The 26372-nt window shown below is 48.3% G+C and overlaps 1 protein-coding gene across 4 annotated transcripts in view; it reads left to right on the top strand.

Moving 5' to 3' along the window:
• The window catches only part of TPR (translocated promoter region, nuclear basket protein), a 196773-nt gene that overhangs the window by 115373 nt on the left and 55028 nt on the right, over positions 1-26372 (top strand). For all 4 annotated transcript variants that reach the window (XM_077277613.1, XM_077277611.1, XM_077277610.1 and 1 more), the window contains exons 27-30: positions 6193-6340; positions 7532-7669; positions 18319-18450; positions 19447-19577. In XM_077277613.1, coding sequence (XP_077133728.1) covers positions 6193-6340; positions 7532-7669; positions 18319-18450; positions 19447-19577 — 549 coding nt within the window. The remainder of the gene's footprint in view (positions 1-6192; positions 6341-7531; positions 7670-18318; positions 18451-19446; positions 19578-26372) is intronic.

The following is a 26372-nucleotide window of genomic DNA, read 5'->3' as shown; positions in this document are numbered from 1 at the left end:
TGATGTGTCTTTGGACGCAGCAGACTGTTCGGCAATTACTGCCTCAAACGCCGTCACCATTAGGAGAGCACTATGGCTTGGAGAGTGGCGCACGGATTCCTCTAAAAAGTCTCTGATTTCTCTGCCTTTTCAGAGCGGACGTCTGTTTGAAGAAAAATAAGACCAGCTTATTTCCGATGCTACAGTAGGGAAAAGCGAATTTCTCCTGCAGCACAGGCCTAAAACTGCTTTTCAGCGTCAGCAACATTTTTGTTTTCGGCCCTTTCGCAGTAGCCCATTCTGGTCCTCCTCCACGGCCTCATCCAGATCAGAACGATCGCCACGTACAGACAGAGATCCTCGGCCCTCATACAGGCCAAATCAGTCCTGGAGAAGTAAGCCTAGGCATCCCAGAACCAGGAGATCCAGGCCCTCCAGATTTCCTTCACAATGACTCGGGGAGTTTTCCGGTCGACACCACCAGAGTAGGCGGACGCCTGCTTCTCTTTCAACATTTCTGGCTTTCCGTCATCCATGACGAATGGGTCAGAGACCTGGTGTCTTCTGGTTATAAAATAGAATTCTCCGCCTCCCCTCCTGCACGGTGTTTTCCTTCTCGTCTCCCAAGTTCAGGAGCTCAGTCTCACGCACTTCACCACGCCATCGAATCTCTCCGCTGAAACGGAGTCATTGTTCAGGTTCCAGAACACGAGAGATTCAGAAGTTTTTACTCAAACCTCTTCGTCGTTCCAAAAAAGGACGGGACGGTGCGCCCTATTTTGGATCTAAAGCTCCTAAACAAGTATGTAAAGGTCCGGCACTTCAGGATGGAATCCCTCCGGTCGGTCATCTCTTCATTGGAGAGAGGAGAGTTTCTAGCATCAATAGACATCAAAGATTATCTCCATATCCCAGTCTTCCCGCCACATCAAAGGTTCCTGCGTTTTGCCATCCAGGAGGACCATTTTCAATTCATGGCCTTACACTTGGCCTTGCCACCGCGCCCAGGATATTCACAAAGGTCATGGCGGCGGTCATGGCCATTCTGCACTCCCGAGGAGTGGTCGTGTTGCCATACTTAGACGACCTCCTGATCAAAGGTCCGTCCTATCACGCCTGCGAAGCAAGTGTCCGCATTACCTTGGATACCCTTTCACGCCTGTGCTGGCTGATCAATTTGGACAAGTCTTCCCCCGTTCCAGCCCAACAGATCGCCTTCCTAGGCATGATCCTGGACACGTCCCATGGGCAGGTCCTGCTTCCTCGGTCCAAGGCCAAAGTGCTTCAGCAGTGAACCCGGACGCTTTGTCGTCCCTTTCCTCATTCCATTCGCTTTGCCATGAGGATCCTGGGAAAAATGGCGGCCGCAATGGAAGCTGTTCCCTTCGCTCAACTGCATCTCCGACCCTTACAACAGGCTCTGCTGGACAACTGGGACAGAACTCCCTTATCCCTCGATCGGCCATGTCCTCTGCCCCCGCGGATCAGGCAAGCGCTCAAATGGTGGAATTTGGAATCATCCCTCAGCCAGGGGAGGTCCTTTCTCCCAACCCACTGGCTGGTGGTGACTACCAACGCCAGCCTCCTCGGTTGGGGAGCGGTATTTCGCCACCACACTGCCCAGGGGCATTGGACCATTCGGGAGTCGAGGCTTCTGATAAACATCTTGGAGATTCGAGCAATCAGATTTGCCCTGAGACGTTTCCACTTCCTCCTCTCGGGTCACCCAATTCGGATTCAATCAGACGTCACAGCTGTGGCGTACATAAACCATCAGGGGGGACCCGCAGCAGGGCGGCAATGCGGGAGGTCTCCCACATTCTCCGTTGGGCCGAGAACAACCGCTCCATCATTTCCAGGCGTCGAGAACTGGGCGACGGACTTTCTCAGCCGTCAGGGTCTCGCCTCGGAAATGTGGGAACTCCATCCGGAGGTCTTCCAGCAGATTTGCCTTCGCTGGGGGACTCCGGACGTGGATCTGATGGCGTCCAGACTGAACGCAAAAGTTCCCAACTTCATAGCATGTTCTCGGGATCCCCTGGCCATTGGAGTGGACGTGCTGATATCCCCATGGCACCGGTTCCATTTCCCGTATGTGTTTCCTCCGCTTCCTTTACTACCGAAGGTAATCCGAAAAATCAAGATGGAGGGGATTCCTTTGATCCTCGTCGCGCGTGGTACGCGGAGTTCGTTCAACTCGTATCCGATTTTCCCTGGCGGTTACCAGACCACCCAGATCTGCTTCGCCAAGGGCTGTTCTACCACCAGAGCTCAGGGGCCCTACGTTTAACAGCTTGGCTGTTGAAACCTGGATCCTAACTCAAGCTGGTTTCTCACATCAAGTCATTGCCACCATGATAAGCGCTCGCAAGACGTCTTCCGCTCGCATCTATCACCGCACCTGGAAAACCTTCTTCACATGGTGCAGGCTCCGTGGACGCCCTCCTCTTCTTTTTTTTTTTTTTTTTTTTTTTTCAATTCCCTCCATTCTGGAATTTCTCCAGTCCGGCCGGGATTCCGGTCTGGCGCTAAGTTCTCTCAAGGGTCAGATCTCTGCATTATCCGTGTTGTTCCAACGCAAGATTGCTGATGACCTGCAAGTCAGGACTTTTGTTCAGGGGGTTTCCCACGTCGTACCCCCTAGACTTGGGATCTCAATTTGGTCCTGGGTGTCCTTCAGGAGTCCCCTTTTGAACCTCTGCAGGATGTCTCGCTGATTGTTCTCTCCTGGAAGGCCACCTTCCTTGTGGCAATAACCTCTATCAGGCGAGTCTCAGAGTTGGCCGCACTGTCCTGCCGGGCGCCCTTCCTTTCCTTCCACCAGGACAAGGTAGTCCTACGTCCACCTCCGTCCTTTCTTCCCAAGGTGGTTTCATCCTTCCTTCTTAATGAAGATATCGTTCTTCCCTCTTTCTGCCCGCAGTCAAGACATAGGGTTGAAAAGGCCCTTCACACCTTGGACGTGGTGAGGGTCCTCAGGAGGTACATTTCTAGGACTCCCCATTTCCGCAAATCAGACTCCCTCTTCGTGCTCCCGGAGGGTCACAGAAAGGGTTTACCCGCTTCTAAAGCCACGATAGCCAGATGGATCCGATCAGGTATTCAAGAACCTTATCGGGTCAGGGGCAAGCCTATCCCGGCGGGGATTAGGGCACACTCAACTCGGTCAGTGGGTGCTTCCTGGGCCATTCGGCAACAGGCGTCGGCAGAGCAGGTTTGCAAGGCTGCAACATGAAAGTAAAAAACAGAGGTTGCCGCGCTGCAAGGCACTTACAGATCCGTATGTAGTCCTGTATGTTTCCACTTATGTAGCGATTTCTTCCTCCACCGTTCAGTAGTCCCTGGTGATGGGAGCGTCCTCCCCAAGGTCGCAAATCCCCCGTGGGAGCCTGCCGCCGCAGCTTAGCGGGAGCCTCGGCCGATGGCGCCGCTGACGGCGTAGCGAGGTGAGCGGGGGGCGTGGTTAGATGGTGACGTCACCTGTCCGTGTATGACGGACGTGTGTAGGGGCCAATCCGGACGTGTGTAGGGGCCAATCCCGACGCGTTTCGAGGGAAACGTCCCTCTTCCACAAGTGGAAACATACAGGACTACATACGGATCTGTAAGTGCCTTGCAGCGCGGCAACCTCTGTTTTTTACTTTCATTATCTTTGGGCAGTTTCACACACCTACTGGCTGGTTTGCCTGCTGCTGCTCTTTCAGGCACACGTGTCTAGCGCCTTTGTGATCTACAAATATACTATTTTAAGGCTGCAACATGGTCCAGCCTCTGCATACTTTCACGAAGCACTACAATGCCCACACTCAATCTTCTGCGGATGCGGCCCTTGGCAGAAGTATTCTGCAGGCGGCCGTTGCGCATTTATAGTCAGTTGGTACACTGAGTTATTTGGTTGTATTGTTCCCCACCCAGGGACTGCTTTGGGAAGTCCCATGGTTCTGTGTCCCCCAATATGGTGAAGGAGAAATAGGGATTTTTGTGTACTCACCGTAAAATCCATTTCTCCGAGCCACTCATTGGGGGACACAGAACCCACCCTGTTAGCCTTATGGCTCGTTTCTTTTTTCGTTCTTGACTTACTGTGATATGTTGTACTCTAATATGTACTATGTTGTTAATATCTCCTACTGCTTTTACACTGAACTGGGTCTCTGGAAGTCAGTATGAGGGTGTATACTGCAGGGGAGGAGCTAACTTTTTTTTGTCTCAACTTAGTGTCAGCCTCCTAGCGACAGCAGCATAACACCCATGGTTCTGTGTCCCCTAATGAGTGGCTCGGAGAAAAGAAATTTACGGTGAGTACACAAAAATCCCTATTTTCACCAACTTGTGAAGCGCTGTCTCTACTTTCTTTTGGAATTTTGGACGCTTTCCAGGAAGGACTCCCTGGACTTTGACGTGCGCTTCTATTATGGGTAAAAGTTAACCCTGTGATGCTATAAGGTGCTATGGATGATCATTTATTTGCTTCTATGGGCAGTGTCTTCATCCTGCTTCTGCGCAGGTGATTCACTGTGCAGTAGGAGAGAACCCTGTGCAGAACCAGGATGAAGACCCTGCCCATAGAAAGGTGGATAAGGCACACATAACTGCGAGGGCAGGGTGCATGTGTGGGATTACGGCGCCGCAACTGCACGTCGCAAGGCAGTGTCGCGTGCTTGGAAGGGGAGGTGGTATGATAATGGAGATAGGAGGAAGTGATGTCTTCCAGGCACTGCATGCCCTGGAACCGTGAAGAAATCATGAACATAAAACATCAAAAGTGCATTTGTCAATATCTAGACCGCAGCTATGAGGCAGAGATGTAAGACTGGATGAACCATTCTATTACCTGTATGCCCATAGTTATCTGCTATATAATTAGTCTAAGGGTCATTTCCGTCTGTCTGTCCCGGATATTCATTGGTCGCGGCCTCTGTCTGTCATGGAAATCCAAGTCGCTGATTGGTCGTGGCAAAACGGCCATGACCAATCAGCGACGGGCACAGTCCGGCGGCAAAATGGCCGCTCCTTACTCCCCGCAGTCAGTGCCCGGCGCCCGCTCCATTCTCCCTTCCAGTCAGCGCTCACACAGGGTTAATGGCAGCGGTAACAGCCCGCTTTATGCCGCGGGTAACGCACTGTTACCGCTGCTATTAACCCTGTGTGTCCCCAACGTTTTACTATTGATGCTGCCTATGCAGCATCAATAGTAAAAAAAATGTAATGTTAAAAATAATAAAAAAAACCTGCTATTCTCTCCCTCCGTAGTCTGCCGAGCCGCACGCGGCTGCCGCCATCTTCCATTCCCAGAGATGCATTGCGAAATTACCCAGAAGACTTAGCGGTCTCGCGAGACCGCTAAGTCTTCTGGGTAATTTCACAATGCATCCTGGGAACAGAAGATGGCGGCAGTTGCGTGCGGCTCGGCGGAGCTTTGGTGGATCCCGGTGGGTGAGTATATCACTATTTTTTTATTTGAATTATTTTTTTTTAACAGGGATATGGTGCCCACACTGCTAAATACTGCGTTGTATACTGCGGGGGCTGTGCTATATACTACATGGGCAGTGTGATATACTGCTGGGGCTGTGTGATATACTGCGGGGGCTGTGCTATATACTACATGGGCAGTATGATATACTGCGGGGGCTGTGCTATATACTACGTGCCGTGTTATATACTGCGTGGCTGCTATATACTGCGTGGGCTGTTATATATAGTGCGTGGCCTGTATTAACGCATCGGGTATTCTAGAATATGTATGTATGTATATAGCAGCCACATAGTATATAGCACAGGCCACGTACTTTGTCTGCTATATACTACATGCCTCCTATATAGTACTTGGCCTGTGCCATATACTATGTGGCTACTATATACGTACATACATACATACACACATACACACATTCCCTAAACAGCCAAAGTAACATTACACGTTGCCATTCTTTCCAGTGGAGATCCAGTACCTTTACTAGCCCAAGACCCTTTGGTTTTCCATTTGCTATTTGTTTTAAAAAAATGTGTTAACCATCTCACTGTTTCATGCTTCTGTTAGTCGTAGTGGGATTCTGTCCTTTATTCGCTAGAAAGGAAGTGAGACGTTCCTGCATTGACAAGTAACAGCAGACCTAATGGTTACAAAATTGTAGGGAGTGGAGTGGCTGAGTGAGGGGTTTTTTTTTGTTTTTGTTTTGTGATAACCATTTTTGTGTTTGTAACCTCCAGGTTTGTGAGACGGGAGAAAGAAATTGCAGAGACAAGATTTGAAGTTGCACAGGTTGAATGTTTGCGCTACAGACAGCGGATCGAGCATATGGAAAAAGAAATTAATGAACTGCAAGACAGCTTGAATGCAGAACGTGAAAAAGTTCAGGTTGGGATTGTGCGAAATGTACATTATCGGAAGTCTTATCTGTTCTATGAAACATGTTATGGGAGAGTATCCACCAAAAACACAAGCAGCAAATTTCTGTGTCCGGCAATCTGTTCACATAAGTTCACCATTATAGCAGGCTAGAAAAATCAGACTTGTTCATGTTGCAAATCAACTCTTATAAGGCCCTTTTCACACATAGATTTTTTGCCATCAGTCACAATCCGTTGGATCGATGGATCCGTCGCAGATTGTGAAAAACTGATGCGATGGATCCGTTTTTTGCGCGGATCCAAGTAGCGGATTTGGCTAATTGGATCGGAGAATGCTCAGTTAAAAAAAAGCTGAATCAGTCACCGGATTCCGTCATTTGACGGACCCGGCGCCATAGGCTTTCATTCTAGCAAACGACGGACGGTGACTGATCCGCCGCTGTCTGTTTTTTCGACCTATACAAAAATTTTTACTTTGTCCGTGGTCTCCGGCCGCCAGTCAAACAGTATTCGACGGATCCGGCAAATGACGGATAAAACGTGAGGTCATCCGTCGCTAATACAAGTCTATAAGTAAAAAAAAAACGGATCCAGCAGCATCAGTCGCCGGATCTTTTTTTTCAAATTTTGACGGATTGCGACTGACGGCAAAAAACTGGTATGTGAAAGGGGCATAAGGTGACCTTGTTTGCATTAAACAATATTTGGTCACTGCAAATAACTTTCGCAGGATTTAATCATTCCAGAAAATGTAGGGGGGCAGTCTTTACATGTAAAGATTCGGCATTTTGGATGTGTCAATGGGAACGGTTTCTCTGTAGTTGGATTGGTCAGAATCTGGAATTCCCCACCTACCCCAAGATGTAGTAATGACAAAAGGCTAGATGCTTATCTACTCAGTAATGGCTGTGAGGGGTTTAATTAATTCAGCAATGAATGATGTGTGATCTGTTGGGTTGATGGACATGTCATTCTTATGTATGATGATTCATGTTGATAGTGCGGTGTGCTGCAATAATTTATATAGCAGTGACCGGTCTGCTGACAGAGACCCGAAGTCCGCTGTAAGCATAATCTGAACAACTCTCTATGTTCACTACTAGGCCGATATTGACAAGTTATTGGCATATTGGTAAACTGCTAATTTTATAGGACTAGTGTGTTCTAGTCTGACACTTTTGTTTTCTAATAAATACAGGTAACTGCAAAGACTATGGCTCAACATGACGAGCTAATGCGCAAAACAGAAACCATGAATGTTTTAATTGAAACTAATAGATTATTAAGGGAAGATAAAGAAAAGCTGGACCATGACCTGCAGCAACTGCAAGCCAAGGTAAGTCCTACCTAATTTGCTTTTACGAAATGGCTGCTGCCAAAAAGATATTGATTGTTCCTTTATTTAAATAAGTCAGCTGACTATGGGGGGGAAAAAGCAAATGCAGTAAATATATGATCAGTTTTTCATTATAGATGTAGAAGAAATATCCATAAGAAGGGGCTTTGTAAATTCATTGTATGATTTTGAAGACTAGTTTATTTCCACACTTACAGTAAATGCATTCATTTGGGGCTAAGGATCATTTTTGCAATTTGGTTTCATTAAAATTGTAACCGTTTGCACTCTTTAGCCTCTGTTTCACTGTCTCCTGCTTGCTGCACAATGAGTTAGACGAGAATCCATCAGTTGTTCTGACAGTCTGAGAGAGTTGTGGAGAGCATTTACAGGGAACCTGTCACCCCCCCTACCATTGGCGTATTTAACTAAAAGATCCACCTTGTTCAGCACTAATGGCTGCATTCTGTCAAGGTGTCTCTTCTTTTTGTGCTCCCTTCCAACACAGCAATATTAATTTTTATAATTTTCGCGCCGTACCTTTAGTCTGTCCGGGGGGGTATGTCTTTTCCCCCGGACACAACCGCCTCCCAGCCATCAGTCAGCTCCTCCGGGCGCCGCCTCCTCTGTCTTCAGTAATGTACCCTGCGCTGTGCTTTTCTTCTTCGGGCATGCGCCGTTTGCGCTGCCCTTCGACTCACATCACCTGATGGAATTCTTCTCGCGCCTGTGTGTAGCCGAGGCCCGAGATCCCGCCCCGCAGTGTGAATAAATCAGAACGCACTACAGGCAGGATCTCGGGCCTCATCTTCCCATCCCAAAGAACAGTCTTCTCATGTATATTTTTTCAGGCTTTTTGGGGTGAACCCTTCTACAGACAATCTCCTCCTTTGCTCTTGATTCCTGTTCCTTGGACGCTTTATTGGAGGAGCATGGAACCCATGGGTGTTGGCAGCTGCCTCCAGAAGGCTGGCACTAAGATAACAAAAGTTGCTTCCTCCTCTGCAGGCTTTGCCCACCTACCTGCATCATGCTAACCCCAGCAGCCCCCCCACCACAAAGATGAAAAGCTATTGTGCTGTACTTCAGGACAGTCGAGTATTTTCCCTTTGCCCCTGACCAGTCACTTTCCCCACCCTCTGCCCTCTTTGCTCATATTCTAAATGCGCAGCACTACTGTTGCTTCACCGGATAACCCAATAGTGTGAGCGTTTGCTACTTTTCTTTTGCGATGCCATCGCTGGACCTTATCTGCTGATTTAACCTCTAACTTTTGCAGTCTGACAGCTGTGTAGGCCTCTCACCCATTTCTCTATCGCCTTTCATTGGGGGACACAGGAACCATGGGGTGTATGCTGCTGCCACTAGGAGGCTGACACTATGCAAATAAAAAAGTTAGCTCCTCCTCTGCAGTGTACACCCTACTGACAGGAAGTAAAATATCCAGTTTAGCTTAGTGTCAGTAGGAGGTGGACACTGGTCTTTCATTAGACCCTTATCTACCTCAATGTGCGTCGTTTTCTTTCAGGTTTTCCGGAGGGATACAGCGTGAACAGTCACACCTGTAGTCCCACAATACGGACTATGAGTACGGCGTGTACTGCCACCCCGTATCCTCATAGATCCCACAGCAGGACCAAGATCCTAGCACATAAGCGTGCTCAGAAGTCCGGTCCTGCATCCTTCAACCACCCACTCGCCCACCAGAGCCTGTCGGTTGGAGGAGACGAGGATGTCCATCAGCTCCCTGGACGTCTGGTATTTTCCCCGGATGGAGGTTAGTAAGGACGGCGTGGGATGATTTAGGTGAGTATTCCTACCCTCGAAGTGCCTCTAGGTCCCTCCTCCGTTCCAGGGTGGTCATTTGGGGGTCCCTTGGGAGTTCTTTTTCCAGGCTGCCTTGGCCTGGTCGGCGTTTTTCCGGTCCCTTCCATTGTGTATCGGCTGCCGGGGACACGTCGGGTGGGGGTTGTCGCTCCGTTCGCGTGGCGGCCGCGCTGTTCTCCGGCGCAGTGGCCTTGCAGGCGACCGCGCTGCCTTTGTCCCCCGGCCGTACTGTGTTCTGGCCCGGCGCGGCGGCTGTGCAGACAGCCTCGCCGCTTCCCCCTGCGGCCGCACTGTTTCTGCCCGGTGCGGCGGCATTGCGGTAGCCGCGCCGCTTTCCGCACTATCCCTTTCTGACACAGCGCGGCTGCCTCGTAGGCAGCCGCGCCGCTTTCTCCTCCGGCCGCACTGTGCCTTTTTGTTGTGGCGCGGCGGCTGCGCCGTATTTTCCCGGCGTCCGCGCTTCTCCCACCACCGCGGCCCTTACCGGCGGCCGCCGGCCTCCAATTTAGGCCCCGGCTTCTACCGGGGCCTACTTCCAGTGCCGAAACTCCTCCCACTTCCTTTCCCTCGGGCGGGCTTTTCTCCCGCTCAACAATCATCGGTGAGCTCCGCCCACCGGCGCCATCTTGGTGCTCCTGGCCTGGCGTTTAGCCTCGCCCACCACTCCCCGTGCAGCCGCAGTTCAGCGCCAGGAACATTTTCTTCGCAGCTTATTACCGCAAATTTTCCGGCATCCTCGCATGCAGCAGGTTTCGGACAAAAGGGTGCCCCAGATGTGACTGCCTGTTCTCCTAGGGGCTATCGTTCCAAAGGAGCATCTTCCAAGCCGGGCAGCCTTCCATCTGGAAACCGCAGCGTCTGCCGTGAGTAGCCCTGCACTGCAGACTGACACGCTCCCCTGCCCCCCTGTCCACTAACCTTTAGACTTTTTCCTCAGGGGCCCGTTCGGTCTAACTTTAAGGGAGGTCACTCCCGGCCTCCTTTTTACCTACTTCCTGTGCCTTAGTGAAACACTTTGCGTGTTCGTCTTATAACCGCAAGCTTCCCTCGGGCAGGCCTGCAGCAACCCACATTATGCTCACCGCCCACGACCCCCCCTGCTGCTCCACCTCAGAGCGAAGTCCCCACCCCAGGCTGGACCTCCTCTCTGTCTCTATCAGTAGCGGATCTCACATGGGTGTTCCAGACCCTCGTGTCCATGCTCGATCATTTGCCCCTGCAGACTTCCGTAGTCAGTGGGTCGCAAGAAGCCCCGTCTGAGACTTCCAATACAGGCCGCGAAAGATCCAGACAGGAACGCCGGTCTGAGTCCTCTTCTCGGTCCATCTCCCCCCACGGTCCTTCTCTGTGGTCGACTTCCCCCTGGTCCTTCTCCCCCCCCCCCCCCCCGGAGTCAGACGAGGCTTTTTCTGATGCGCCTTCGGAAGATAATTTGGGGCCGGATTCGAACCAAATCGCTAACATGAGGGATATGGTTCAAAGCCTCAGTGGAGCGTCCAATCTGACCTGTGGCATCAAAGATTCCTCTACGGAACCCGCAGATTAGGCGGTTTCGTTTAGACGGTCTAAACTACCTCCCAAGGTATTCGCTCCTCATCCTGAATTCGAGGAGCTTCTGACCAAAGAAAGGGAGAATTCGACCAGACGTTCTCAAAGAGGCAAGCGTCTTGGAGTCTCGTATCTCTTTTCTCCGGATCTCATCGCCAACCGGAATGAGAGGCGATAGAGAACGACCTCTCCCTCTGTGGATCTGCCGACTGCTTGCCACCAACACAGTCCTCACGCTGTCCGGTGGGGCGGCTCTGAAAGACTCCATCGATAGGATCATGGAAGCCTTCGTGAAGTCGGCTTTCGAAGCTGCCACATCATCCCTATGCCTGGCTTTCGCTTCCACTTGGGTTTCGAAGTCTGTATCCGAAGGGGCTAAACAACTCCGTTGGAGCATTCAAGCCGGAGCTCCACCAGACCGGCTGGCGGAACTTGCCACCCAGATTACTAACGCCGGGCTTTAATTTGTTCCCTGGACGTCTCGTCATCTGCCGCTCAAGCGCCCAGTAATGTTGTTGCCAGCCGTCGCATTGTTTGGCTCGAGTCATCAAAGAAGTCCCTTACGAGCCTGCCTTTTCAAGGATCACGTCTTTTCGGTTCCAAGCTGGACCAAATTATTAAGGACACCACTGGCAGCACCAGTTCCCTTCTCCAGACCTCGCCTACTTCCCCTTAGGCGGCAACTTCAGATTTTTTCGGCCTTTTTTTGTCGTTTCGCGGCATCAGATTCCTCTTCGCAATAGCAGACGCCACAGGCACGTTAAGAGAAGGTATTCTTTGGACTCACTCCTTCCTGGCGTTCCCGCTACTCCTAAGGTGGATTCTCCAGGTCTAGGACTGGAAGTTCCACCTAGGCATGACTCACGACTAGACCCCAGCCCGTTTCCCAGGCTGGGCAGCCATCTCCTCTTCCTCAGGGACGTCTGGGTCTCCTCAGTAGAGAACGCATGGGTCATGGAACTTGTATCCTCTGGATACAAAATAGATTCACTTCACGGCCCCGGGATCGTTTTCTTCGAATCCCAACCTCCAAGAGACCCCGCTCTAGTCCCGGGTTTCTTTACAGCCATTGTTTCCCTCCTTAAATCCGGGGTAATCGTTCCCGTCCTAGAACAGGAACGGTTAACAGGCTTCTCTTCTAATCTCTTTGTACCGGAAAAGGACAACAAGGTTCGTCCCAGTCTGGATCTCAAATTGCTGAATAGGAAGTTTCGTATGAGACACTTCAGGATGAAATCCCCTCGTTCAGTAATCGCTTCCATGGAGGCTCAAGAATTTCAGTTTCAGGCTCCCGAAAGTCTATCCATCCTTCCCGACACTCTAGCTGTTGCGGGTGGCTTGTCAACAGGAAGAAGTCCCGTCTTGTTCTTTCTCAGCGCCTCATATTTCTGGGCATGTTCTTCAACACTTGTCGGACCAGAGTCTTCCTTCCCGAAGACAAGATATCCCTCCTTCGTCGGGAAGTTCGCTTGCTCCAGGGTTCTCGGCTTCCCTCCTTTCCTATGGGCCATGATGGTCCTGGGGAGGTTGGTTGCAACATCGGAAGCGATTTCCCTTCACCCGTTTCATTCAAGACTTCTTCAGCAGGCTATTCTATCACAGGGGGACAGGCCTGTCTTCTCGCTGCATCGTCCGATCCGGTTTTCTCCCGGGTCAAACGGTTCCTCGACTGTTGGCCGAGGTCACTTCTCTTATCCCAGAGCAGATCCTTCACAGCAGATCCTTCCTTCCAGTTCTCTGGCAGGTGGTGATGACGGACGCCAGCCTGCTCGGCTGAGGCGCGGGGGGCTTTGTCACCTGGTTTTTTTTTTTTTTCAGGGTTGTTGATCGGCGCAGGAGTCCTCTGTCGATCAATGTCCTCGAGTTCCGGATCATCTTTGTCTTTCCTTCACTGGGTAAGGATTTTCAGGAGCCTGCCAATTCGGATCCAGACAGACAGTGCCAGAGCAGTGGCATATGTCAACCACCAGGGGTTGACTCGGAGTTTCTCGGCTGAGGTTTCCAGGATCCTCCTTTGGGCAGTGGCAACTGTCCTGGTGAGATCCGCAGTGCATGTCCCCAGCGTGGACATTCAGGCCGCCGTCTTCCTCAGCCGCGATGGCTTCGGCAGGGGAATGGTCCTTACTTCAGGAGGTCTCCTTTCGGATTGCTCTTCGATGGGGGGCTCCGGACCTCACGGCGTCCCGATTGAACAGGAAGGTCCCTTGGGTCGTCCCAAGGTCCCGTGATCCTCTCGCAGTGTTGTTGACGCTCTGGCCATTCCTTGGTCGCAGTTCGTGCTCCCTTTTCGGTTCCCACCCCTTCCCTTGCTTTTCAAGCTGTTGAAAAAGATCACGGCGGAAGGGGTGCCGGTCATTCTGATCACCCCAGGAGTTCTTGGTTTGCGGAGATCGTCAATCTTTTCACGGACGCCCCCTGGCGCCTTCCAGACAGACCCGATCTGCTGTCTCAGGGTCCGATCTGCCACCCGAATTATCGGTCGCTCAGTTTAACGGCGTGGCTGTGGACACCACAGTTCTAAGAGCGTCCGGCCTTTCGGCCCGGATGAGTCACACTATAATCCAGGCTAGGAAGCCTTCGTATTCCAGGATCTACTATCGTACCCGGAGGGCTTACTTTCGTTGGTGCGAGTCCAACCGCTTTTCACCTATGTCCTTTTCCCTGCCTTCCATTTTGGTTTCCCTTCAGGCAGGACTGGATTCGGGCTTCGCTCTTAGTTCCCTAAAGGGCCAGGTTTCTGCTCTCTTCTTCCCTTTCAGAAGATGTTATCTTCTCAGCCACACGTTAAGGCCTTCCTTCAAGGAGTAGCCCACGCTGTCCCTCCGTACAGGGCCTCTGTGGATTCATGGGATTAAAAGCTTGTGCTGGACGTTCTTAGGGGTTCCCCCCTTTGAGCCTCTCAGGGAGTTTTCCCTGTCAGTTCTATCTCGGAAGGTGGCTATTCTTGTGTCCATCACTTCGATCCACCGCGTTTCCGAGTTGGCGGCCTTTTCTTGCCGACCTCCTTTCTGGATTTTCCACCAGGACAAGGTGGTCCCAGGCCCACCGCCTTCCTTCCTTCTCTAGGTGGTTTTCACCTTTCCACCTCAACAAGGACATCGTTCTACCTTCCTTTAGTCCAGCTCCGACTCATCCTCTGGAGCGATCGTTGAACAGGCTGGACCTCGTCAGGGCAGGGAGGATCTCCCTGGCTAGCACGGCCACTTTCTGAAAGATGGACTCTCTTTTCGCTATCCCTGATGGCGCGCGTAAAGGCCTGCCGGCTTCCAAGGCGACTATTGCTCGCTGGATCAGAACGGCAATTTTGGAGGCTTAGCGGGTCAAGAACAGAGTGCCCCCTCCTGAGATAAAGGCTCGCTCTACCCGGGCAGTCGGCGCTTCCTGTGTGGTACACCACAGGGCTTTCTCCGTACGGCTTTGCAAAGCGGCAACCTGGTCTTCCATCCACACGTTTGGCCAAACTTTACAGGGTCCATACCTATGCTTCGGCGGACGCCAGCCTGGGCAGAAGGATCCTGCAGGCGGCAGTGGTAAGTCCTCTGACCTGATGGAAGTCTGTTTTTCCCACCCCAGGGACTGCTTTGGGACGTCCCATGGTTCCTGTGTCCCCCAATGAGAGGCGATAGAGAAAACAGGATTTTTGGTTGCTTACCGTAAAATCTGTTTCTCGAAGCCTTCATTGGGGGACACGGCACCCTCCCAAGTTGAACAGCTCTGTTTATTGTGTTATACTGTCTACGTTTGAGTTCTTTGAACACTATTTGAGTGTTTGAAGCTGTTGATTTGTGGAGCGCTGCGGAATTTGTTTGCCCTATATAGATAAAGTTTATTATTATTATAATATTCTTTCTCTTTTACACGTTGCTTCTCCTACTGCTTTCTCGCTAACTGAATATCCTACTTCCTATCGGTAGGGTGTACACTGCAGAGGAGGAGCTAACTTTTTTATTTGCATAGTGTCAGCCTCCTAGTGGCAGCATCATACACCCCATGGTTCCTGTGTCTCCCAATGAAGGCTCCGAGAAACAGATTTTACGGTAAGCAACCAAAAATCCTGTTTTTTGCAGCTGGGCCTATCCGCTTAAAAACTTCTCCTCTCTTATTTCCTGTTGAAGCTCTGTCCCACCCCACCATCTTTTATCTATCACTAGTGTTGAGCGATACCGTCCGATACTTGAAAGTATCGGTATCGGAAAGTATCGGCCGATACCGGCAAAGTATCGGATCCAATCCGATACCGATACCCGATACCAATACAAGTCAATGGGACTCAAGTATCGGACGGTATTCCTGATGGTTCCCAGGGTCTGAAGGAGAGGAAACTCTCCTTCAGGCCCTGGGATCCATATAAATGTGTAAAAGAAAGAATTAAAATAAAAAATATCGCTATACTCACCTGTCCGACGCAGCCTGGACCTCAGCGAGGGAACCGGCAGCGTTGTTTGTTTAAAATTCGCGCTTTTACTTGGTTACGTGAAGTCCCGGCTTGTGATTGGTCAGGGCGGCCATGTTGCCGGGACGCGGACCAATCACAGCAAGCCGTGACGAAATTACGTCACGGCTTGCTGTGATTGGTCCGCGTCCCGGCAACATGGCCACCATTAACCAATCACAAGCCGTGACGTCACGGGAGGCTGGACACGCGCGCTTTTTAAAATGGGCGCGTGTCCAGCCTCCCGTGACGTCCCGGCTTGTGATTGGTTGCGCCGCGATCAACCAATCACAAGCCGGGAGGCTGGACACGCGCGCATTTTAAAATTTTAAAATGCGCGCGTGTCCAGCCTCCCGGCTTGTGATTGGTTGACCGCGGCGCAACCAATCACAAGCCGGGACGTCACGGGAGGCTGGACACGCGCCCATTTTAAAATTTTAAAATGCGCGCGTGTCCAGCCTCCCGGCTTGTGATTGGTTGACCGCGGCGCAACCAATCACAAGCCGGGACGTCACGGGAGGCCGGACACGCGCCCATTTTAAAATGCGCGCGTGTCCAGCCTCCCGTGACGTCACGGCTTGTGATTGGTTGCGTCTCCCATGTGACTGCGACGCAACCAATCACAAAGCCGGGACGTAATTTTAAAATCCTTAAGGACCTGAAATTACGTCACGGCTTGCTGTGATTGGTTGCGTCGCCCATGTGACTGCGACGCAACCAATCACAACGCCGGAACGTAATTTTAAAATCCTGAAGGACCTGAAATTACGTCACGGCTTGCTGTGATTGGTTGCGTCCCGGTCACATGGGCGGCACGCAACCAATCACAAGCCGGGACTCACGTAAAGGAAAGAAAAGCGCGAATTTTAAACAAAGAACGCTGCCGCTTCCCTCGGTAAGGTGCAGGCTGCGTCGGAGAGGTGAGTATAGCAATATTTTTTATTTTAATGCTCTCTTTTACACATTTTTACATTAATGTTGTTTCGATACCGATACCCGATATCACAAAAATATCGGATCTCGGTATCGGAATTCCGATACAGCAAGTATCGGCCGATACCCGATACTTGCAGTATCGGAATGCTCAACACTATCTATCACCGCAAAGAAGTCTGCATCACTTCAGACACCGCAGCCCTAACTGGTGCATGCACCTAGTATTTCAGTGACAACTGAGAGAAACCAACAGCCCAGTACCTCACAGCACCCAGCGACCCTGACTCTTCAGGGCCTGATCGGCTCTGTCCATCTCAGGGACTCACACCAGTCTCCCTTTGTTACCCCCTTCTTCTGGAAGCTATCTCTTTCTGTCTTTCTTACTTACTTGCACCAGCCAGGCTAATCTCCACTAATTGCCTTTTTTGCATGCACAGTTGGCAATTGCAAGTTTTCCACTGGCCAACTGGTTGCTATCATCTGCACCCACCCACCAGTAATGCCACAGACCACTCTACCTCCCCTCACCTCACTCAGGAAGGGTGTGCCCCTCCTCTACAAATGGTCTATTGCCTTTTTTCAGTATGTGACTGATCCGTCCAAGGTTTTCCAGTCCTTGATCCCTCTTCTGGAAGGTTTGCCCCTTGCCATTATGGCCTCTGGTACTCTGACAGCTTCACATCGAGAGTCAGACTCACCAGCAGAGACTCTTCTGCATAGCAGATAATGAAACTAACTAGGCAGTTGCGTTGTAGTTTCCCTTTCTGACCTCCTTCTTTGGCCACATCCCACATAGTTCCTTCTACTTATTTTCCTTCCCGGATGCCTACTCCTTGAGAGAGGAAGATACTTCCTCTCACTCAGATGTGTATTAGGTCACTGATGAACCTTCTAATCAAGAAACATAGTTGACAGCCTCGTTTAGGTGGTCAATTATGCCTTAAAAATGAAGAACGAGTGCTCTTGTCCTCTACATGAGAGCACCTATCTAAAAGAGCTGACGGACAGATGCATTGAGTCTCTGGAAAAGTCAGTTTTTGAGGCTTCTGGCTCGATGTTTACTTTTGCTCTTTGCAGCCGCTTGCATCTACAAAACAATCTCAACATGGTCCATGCAGTTGTCATGGCATCCTATCCAATGCCCAGGCTCCTGAACTTTCTGACTTAACCAACCAGATTACACTCTTCAGGTAAATTCCTCTTGTCTGCTGGTAAAAGGCAAGAAGTTCTGCTCAAACCTCCTGGCAACGTGTTATGCTGAGGTCTTTGGCTTGAAGGCAACCAGAAAAAGATGCTATTAACCTGCAGATATGGGTTTAATCTGCAGGTTAATAGCGTTACTAACATGTCTGGCGTCTGCACGTTTCTGAATGATCCGGGGACAAAATGAACTTTATTCTCTGTCAGCTTTCCGTTTGTCACTGGGCCAGCACTGGTTCAGTCACCAATCTGAGTATAGAGAATGGTGGCTGTAACCTCACCCCAGCCCTGACTGACCCTCGCTCTGCATAATGGCCGGCTGTCAGTCAGGACCTGGGCCGCTTTTACAGTCACCGCTCTCTATACTCCAAGCGGTGACTGAACCCGCGCAGCTCCCTGGAGTTATCGGCTACGTGCAGGTGCCGGGCAGGTTAGTAATGCAGTAAACCTGCTGATTAAGCCCATATCATAAGTGTTTTTGCTGGTGGCAGGTTCCCTTTAAGGCATGAAATACAGATTCAGCCTTCCAGAAATCCCTTGCAGACTTGCCCATTGTGGGCTCTCGCCTGTTTGGACCCAGACTATCTGAAATTATTTTGGAAACTACCAGAGAGAAGAGCACCTTACTTCTACAGTCTAGGCCTGTGAGTGTATGTGTATTTTTCTTTTGTTTCTATGCCTCCAATCTGCATATTCTTTATTTCAGATCCGGAAACTTGAGACAAATATATTACCACTGCAAGAATCCAACTCTGAATTAAGCGAGAAAAGTGGTATGCTGCAGGCAGAGAAGAAACTGCTTGAGGAAGATGTGAAACGCTGGAGGGCCCGAACACAGGTATATAACTGAAGGCTAAGTTATAACACAAATATTGTATTAAATGTGATGAATGTGTCTGTTGCCATTCGATCTTTGTAGTTTGTGGCTGCTAAAATGCTACATTGTATAGTAATTGTATTCTCCCTGGAAGTGTGAAATCCTATTTGTCTTCTTTTGTTTTTATTTACCATGGTTTTGTGTTTATCCCCCCTATCTACTACTAGTAATGTACTTCCAGTTTGAAATGTGACCCTTTCCTAGGGAAGGCTGTTTGCAGTACACACATTTAGGGATCCATACCTCCATTTGGTAATAGGTACACACGGCCCAGTTTGAGGCTTCTTTATGGAAGTATCCACTTGCCCTTGTCCAGCAAGAAACTGCTCTTCACCTGGTCTTCTCTTCTGGTGGTGATTGTTACTGAACTAAGCACAGACCTCTAATTATGTGCTCTCCTAATATGCCATAATTTACTGATGTGATAAGTGAATCTCCTTTTTTTCCATAATATATAACCATTAAAGGGAATCTTTCATTAAGATCAACACTCCAGAGCTCCATGAGAATCTGCCTCCAAAATGTCTCTTCAATGAAAGGAAGGGGGTGTTACCAGTGTGAGACATGTAATAACTAACAGCTGTCTGCTCGCCATGTCTCACAGTGGAAAATAACCTTTTATTTAAAATGAGTTCTGAAGGCCGACTCTTGGGTAGATCTATATCAGACCCATAGATCTTAACAACTTGTTTACATTTTAAGAAAAATGTGGATTCATCCGGAATAAGACATCGGACCACGGGTATCAATGTATCATTTTACTTGGCTTTCTATGATCTGCATGCCCATATAGACAGCTTAGGATAGTGGACCCTGCAGGCATATCCCCTTTAAGGGGCCCTAAAATTTCAGTATGTCTGATTCTTTATTTCTCTGGCAGGTCAGCCACAGCAAGGGATAGTGAGCATGGTCTTTCCCTGTCTTTAAGTAAAACTGTTTTTTTTACCTCATTCTTAGCACTTACTTAATCAACAAAAAGATACTGATGTGGAAGAGTATAAGAAGTTGCTTTCTGAAAGAGAGGTTAATACTAAACGTATTCAGCAATTGACGGAAGACACTGGGAAACTGAAGACTGAGATTGCAAGGTAAATAGATTTTTATGGGAATATATCCTTTTAGTGCTTCAATACCAAGAAACAGGTGCCATAATGTAAGTGCATCTTCCACCCTCCTCCCAACACCTTCCTCTCCCCCACATCCCAAATAAAGAGGTCAAATATTAAATCTGCAACTTGCCCTGCCAAACGCAGTCTCTTACAATCTACATTCATGGGAAAAATTGTCTCTTGGTATAATGATGTACAATAACAAATTGTATCGTGGTACCATGTTAGCCAGAAAAAACGATATGAATACTTTTCTGCCCAATGATGACAAAAGTATTCTAGGAGTGATACCTTTTATTGGCTAACCAGAAAATAATCAATAATCTTTGTATAAGATATATATATAGATATATATATATATATAGATATATAGAGATATATAGATATATAGAGATATATATATATATATATAGATATATAGATATAGATATATATATATATAGATATATAGATATAGATATATATATATATAGATATATAGATATATAGATATATATATATATATATATATATATATATATATATATATATATATATATATATATATATATATATATATATATATATATATAAACCTTGGCACTTAAAGTAGAATGAAAGCAGAAAAAGTTTTGGAAATAATCACCAATTACTATCAGTGAAGTTAGATTAGTCCCTCCTTACTTTCATCCCCACATTTCAGACCCTTTCATTATGGGAAGCTGTGTCACGTGGTCAGACTGGGATTGCCATTGCCCTGTGCAGGCAGCATGTCAGTCTCTGACTTCCTGCCATCTGCAGGATATCTTTTCAAGCCCTTCTGTGAGCTCAGTGACTCTCTTCTCCTCCCCACCCAGCTCCACCATCTGCTTGTTCCTCCATGTATATCTGTCAAAGAGACAAGGAGAGCAGCAATATAGAAGACAAGTCCATATGGCGAATAACTGCAGAATTCTAACACCAGAAAAGAGCTCCCAGACTCCCTGTACTCCAGCGTCACACTGCTCTCAAATGCCTCCTACTTATAAGAACTGACAGAAAGCAGAAGGCTAATGGGACTATATATTACTGAAGATTCTGCTCCCAACACTACTATATGTGGCCAACATAGGGAAATGAAAGAACGGCACCAGGGTCATATGCGCTATTTTAGATGGTGGATCTGTAAGTTAGACCAACGTGCAGTTTTGCAAAATGTCGGGTAATAGGTGCTCAGCATAAAACAATGAATGAAATAAATGGAAGTTGAAGAAGAAATGCGGCACTCACCCTTTTGCATTGATTTCGTAGTCTTTATTACACCATTAAAGGTTTAAACAAATTCAGTCCATGGGAGAGGCAGGTACTACTATATGTGGTAGCAATACACTGGAATGTCCACTGTGTGAGTTAAGGTACCGTCACATTAAGCGACGCTGCAGCGATAGCGACAACGATGCCGATCGCTGCAGCGTCACTGTTTGATCGCTGGAGAGCTGTCACACAGACCGCTCTCCAGCGACCAACGATGCCGAGGTCCCCGGGTAACCAGGGTAAACATCGGGTTGCTAAGCGCAGGGCCGCGCTTAGTAACCCGATGTTTACCCTGGTTACCAGCGTAAAAGTAAAAAAAACAAACAGTACATGCTCACCTGCGCGTCTCCCAGCGTCTGCTTCCTGACACTGACTGAGCTCCGGCCCTAACAGCACAGCGGTGACGTCACCGCTGTACTTTCACTTTAGGGCCGGGCTCAGTCAGAGCAGGAAGCAGACGCTGGGAGACGCGCAGGTGAGTATGTGTGTTTGTTTTTTTTACTTTTACGCTGGTAACCAGGGTAAACATCGGGTTACTAAGCGCGGCCCTGCGCTTAGTAACCCGATGTTTACCCTGGTTACCAGTGTAAAACATCGCTGGTATCGTTGCTTTTGGTGTCAAACACAACGATACACGGCGATCGGACGACCAAATAAAGTTCTGGACTTTATTCAGCGACCAGCGACATCACAGCAGGATCCTGATCGCTGCTGCGTGTCAAACTAAACGATATCGCTAGCGAGGACGCTGCAACGTCACGGATCGCTAGCGATATCGTTTAGTGTGACGGTACCTTTAGAGCCTAGGGGCCACCCAGGTACGGTGACCTGAGAGCAGGCACTGGCCTGTTTCCTCCCTGCATGCGATGCACAGATCTAATGCCCTGTGATCAAGGCAGAGAAAGTTGATGTTCCACCCAGGGACAAAACAAAAAAAGTGGTTAAAAAAAAAAAAAAATCACAAAGTAAAGAACAAAAAATATATTAATCCAATACATACATTTACATAAAAACAAAAATAAAATACACACATTTGGTATCACCGCGTACAGAACAGCAAGTGACAAAAAACTATGCTTTTTCATCATACCGCTAAACAAAAAGTGGAATAAAACGCAATCAAAATGTTACTAGTAGCAAAAAAACTCTAGAAAGCACTGACTCCTCGTCCCCAAAAGAAATCCACCAAATCCTGCACTTCCAAATGTCCCCCTCCCTTCTGCGCCCTAGTGTGCCTAAGTCACATTTAGCGTCCACATGGTTGGCATTACTGTAGCGAGGAGAGCCCGCCTAATTTATGGGCTGTGCGTGTCTCCAGAAGCACAAAGTGGGTGCTACAATGTGGGTACTACAATGTACGGACAATACAGTAGCAGATTTGCAATTTTCACTCCAACATCCGCTGCTGCTTGTTTCTGGCAAACGCCCGTGCAGTCAATATCATCACTATATCTGTAGATAAATTCCCAAAGGGGTGTAATCTCTAAAATGGCATCACTTGAGGAGGGGGTTTCTGCTTTTCTGGCTCTTAGGGATATGTATGGTACTTGTATACATACACTTTGGTATATGCTATCCTTAACCCCTTCCCGACCTGTGACGCCTATGTGGCGTCATGGAGGGATCGTGTCCCTGCCGATCGGGTGAAAGGGTTAACTCCAATTTCGCCCGATCTGCAGGGACAGGGGGAGTGGTACTTCAGCCCAGGGGGGGTGGCTTCAAACCCCCCCCCCCCCTCCCGTGGCTACGATCGCTCTGATTGGCTTTCACTTTCAACAGCCAGTCAGAGCGATTTGTAATATTTCACTATGAAAACTGGTGAAATACTACAATCCAGCCATGGAAGATGCTGCAATATCATCCGCCATGGCTGGAAACACTGGTCTGCACCCCCCCACCGCCACCGATCTCCTCCCCAGTCCTCCATCCTGTGCTCCGTTCCCACCGTCGTCCTGTCCGCTCCCCTGTCCTCCTGTCTGCTCCCCCCGTGCTCCGATCCCAACCCCCCTGCTCCGATCACCCTTCCGTGCTCCGATCCCCCCACCCCCCCTCATACTTACCGAGCTTCCCGGTGTCCGTCCGTCTGTCTTCTCCACGGACGTCTCCATCTTCCAAAATGGCGGGCGCATTCCAGCTACATTTTGATCACTGTGATAGGTTTTATCACAGTGATCAAAATAAAAAAAATAGTAAATGACCCCCCCCTTTATCACCCCCATACGTAGGGACAATAATAAAATAAAGAAAATATTTTTTTTTTCCACTAGGGTTAGAACTAGGGGTAGGGTTAGCGTTAGAATTAGGCTATGTGCATGCACACGGTGCGGATTTGGCTGCGGATCCTCAGCGGATTGGCCGCTGCGGATTCGTAGCAGTGTTCAATCAGGTTTACAGTACCATCCGCTGTGCCCATGGTGCGGAAAATACCCGTTCCTCAATAGGAATCCGCAGGTGAAATCCACATAAAAAAACACTAAAAAAAAACACTGTAAATCCGCAGGTAAAATGCAGTGCCTTTTACCTGCGGATTTTTAAAAAATGGTGCGGAAAAATCTCACACGAATCCGCAATGTGGGCACATAGCCTTAGGGTTGGAATTAGGGCTAGGGTTGGAAATAGGGTTAAGAATAGGCTTGTGGTTAGGGTTATGGTTAGGGGTGTGTTGGGGCTAAAGTTGTGGTTAGGGTTGGGGATAGGGTTATGGCTAGAGTTGGGATTAGGGTTAGGGGTGTGTGGTGGGGTTAGTGTTGAAGTTAGAATTGAGGGGTTTCCACTGTTTAGGCACATCAGGGGTCTCCAAACGCAACATGGCGCCACCATTGATTCCAGCCAATCTTGCGTTCAAAGAGTCAAATGGTGCTCCCTCCCTTCCGAGCCCTGACGTGCGCCCAAACAGTGGTTTACCCCCACATATGGGGTACCAGCGTACTCAGGACAAACTGGGCAACAACTATTGGGGTCCAATTTCTCCTGTTACCTTCACGAAAATAAAAAATTGCTTGCTAATACATAATTTTTGAGGAAAGAAAAATTATTTTTTATTTTCACGGCTCTGCGTTATAAACTTCTGTGAAGCACTTGGGGGTTCAAAGTGCTCACCACACATCTAGATAAGTTCCTTGGGGGGTCTAGTTTCCAAAATGGGGTCACTTATGGGGGGTTTCTACTGTTTAGGCACATCAGGGGCTCCGCAAACGCAACGTGGCGCCCGCAGACCATTCCATCAAAGTCTGCATTCCAAAACGTCACTACTTCCCTTCCGAGCCCCGTCATGTGCCCAAATAGTGGTTTACCCCCACATATGGGGTATCAGTGCACTCAGGAGAAACTGGACAACAACTCTTGGGGTCAAATTTGTCCTGTTACCCTTGGGAAAATTGAAAAATTCTGGGTTAAAAAAATATTTTTCAGGAAAGAAAACATTTATTATTTTCACGGCTCTGCGTTATAAACTTCTGTGAAGCACTTGGGGGTTCAAAGTGCTCACCACACATCTAGATAAGTTCCTTTGGGGGTCTAGTTTCCAAAATGGGGTCACTTGTGGGGAGTTTCTACTGGTTAGGCACATCAGGGGCTCTGCAAACGCAACGTGACGCCCGCAGAGCATTCCATCAAAGTCTGCATTTCAAAAAGTCACTACTTCTCTTCCGAACCCCGACGTGTGCCCAAACAGTGGTTTACCCCCACATATAGGGTATCACCGTACTCAGGAGAAATTGGACCCCAAAAGTTGTTGTCCAGTTTCTCCTGTTACCCTTGGGAAAATAAAAAATTGTGGGCTAAAATATCATTTTTGAGAAAAGAAAAATTTATTTTTTATTTTCATGGCTCTGCGTTATAAACTTCTGTGAAGCACTTGGGGGTTCAAAGTGCTCACCACACATCTAGATTAGTTCCTTGGGAGGTCTAGTTTCCAAAATGGGGTCACTTATGGGGGAGCTCCAATGTTTGGGCACACAGGGGCTCTCCAAACGTGACATGGTGTCCTCTAATGATTGGAGCTAATTTTCCATTCAAAAAGCCAAATGGCGTGCCTTACCTTCCGAGCCCTGCCGTGCGCCCAAACAGTTGTTTACCCCCACATATGGGGTATCATCGTACTCAGGACAAACTGGACAACAACATTTGGGGTCCAATTTCTCCTGTTACCCTTGGGAAAATAAAAAATTCCGTGCTAAAATTCATTTTTGAGGAAAGAAAAATTTATTTTTTATTTTCACGGCTCTGCGTTATAAACTTCAGTGAAGCACCTGGGGGTTTAAAGTTCTCACTATCCATCTAGATAAGTTCCTTGGGGGGTCTAGTTTCCCAAATGGGGTCACTTGTAGGGGAGCTCCAATGTTTAGGCACACAGGGGCTCTCCAAACGCGACATGGTGTCCGCTAACGATTGGAGCTAATTTTCCATTCAAAAAGTCAAATGGCGCGCCTTCCCTTCTGAACTTGCCGTGCACCCAAACAGTGGTTTACCCCAACATATGAGGTATTGGCGTACTCAAGAGAAATTGCCCAAAAAATTTGAGGATCCATTTTATCCTGTTGCCCATGTGAAAATGAAAAAATTGAGGCTAAAAGAAATTGTGTGTGAAAATAAAGTACTTTTTCATTTTTACGGATCAATTTGTGAAGCACCTGAGGGATTAAAGTGCTCACTATGCTTCTAGATAAGTTCCTTGGGGGTCTAGTTTCCAAAATGGGGTCACTTGTGGGGGAGCTCCAATGTTTAGGCACGCAGGGGCTCTCCAAACGCGACATGGTGTCCGCTAAAGATTGGAGCCAATTTTTCATTTAAAAAGTCAAATGGCGCTCCTTCCCTTCCGAGCCCTGCCGTGCGCCCAAACAGTGGTTTACACCCACATATGAGGTATCAGCATACTCAAGACAAATTGGACAACAACGTTCGTGGTCCAGTTTCTCCTTTTACCCTTGGGAAAATAAAAAAAATTGTTGCTAAAAGATCATTTTTGTGACTAAAAAGTTAAATGTTCATTTTTTCCTTCCATGTTGCTTCTGCTGCTGTGAAACACCTGAAGGGTTAATAAACTTCTTGAATGTGGTTTTGAGCACCTTGAGGGGTGCAGGTTTTAGAATGGTGTCACTTTTGGGTATTTTCAGCCATATAGAACCCTCAAACTGGTCCCTAAAAAAATGGTTTTGTAAATTTTGTTGTAAAAATTAGAAATCACTGGTCAAATTTTAACCCTTGTAACTTCCTAGCAAAAAAAAAATGTAGTTTCCAAAATTGTGCTGATGTAAAGTAGACATGTGGGAAATGTTATTTATTAACTATTTTGTGTCACATAACTCTCTGGTTTAACAGAATAAAAATTCAAAATGTGAAAATTGCAATATTTTTGCCAAATTTCCATTTTTTTCACAAACTCAGAAATTAGCGACCTAAATTTACCACTAACATGAAGCCCAATATGTCACGAAAAAACAATCTCAGAACCGCTAGGATCCGTTGAAGCTTTCCTGAGTTATTACCTCATAAAGGGACACT

The sequence above is a fragment of the Ranitomeya variabilis genome, chromosome 8 (assembly GCF_051348905.1).
Source record: "Ranitomeya variabilis isolate aRanVar5 chromosome 8, aRanVar5.hap1, whole genome shotgun sequence".
Classification (NCBI taxonomy): domain Eukaryota; kingdom Metazoa; phylum Chordata; class Amphibia; order Anura; family Dendrobatidae; genus Ranitomeya; species Ranitomeya variabilis.
This window is presented reverse-complemented; position numbering and strand designations above follow the sequence as displayed.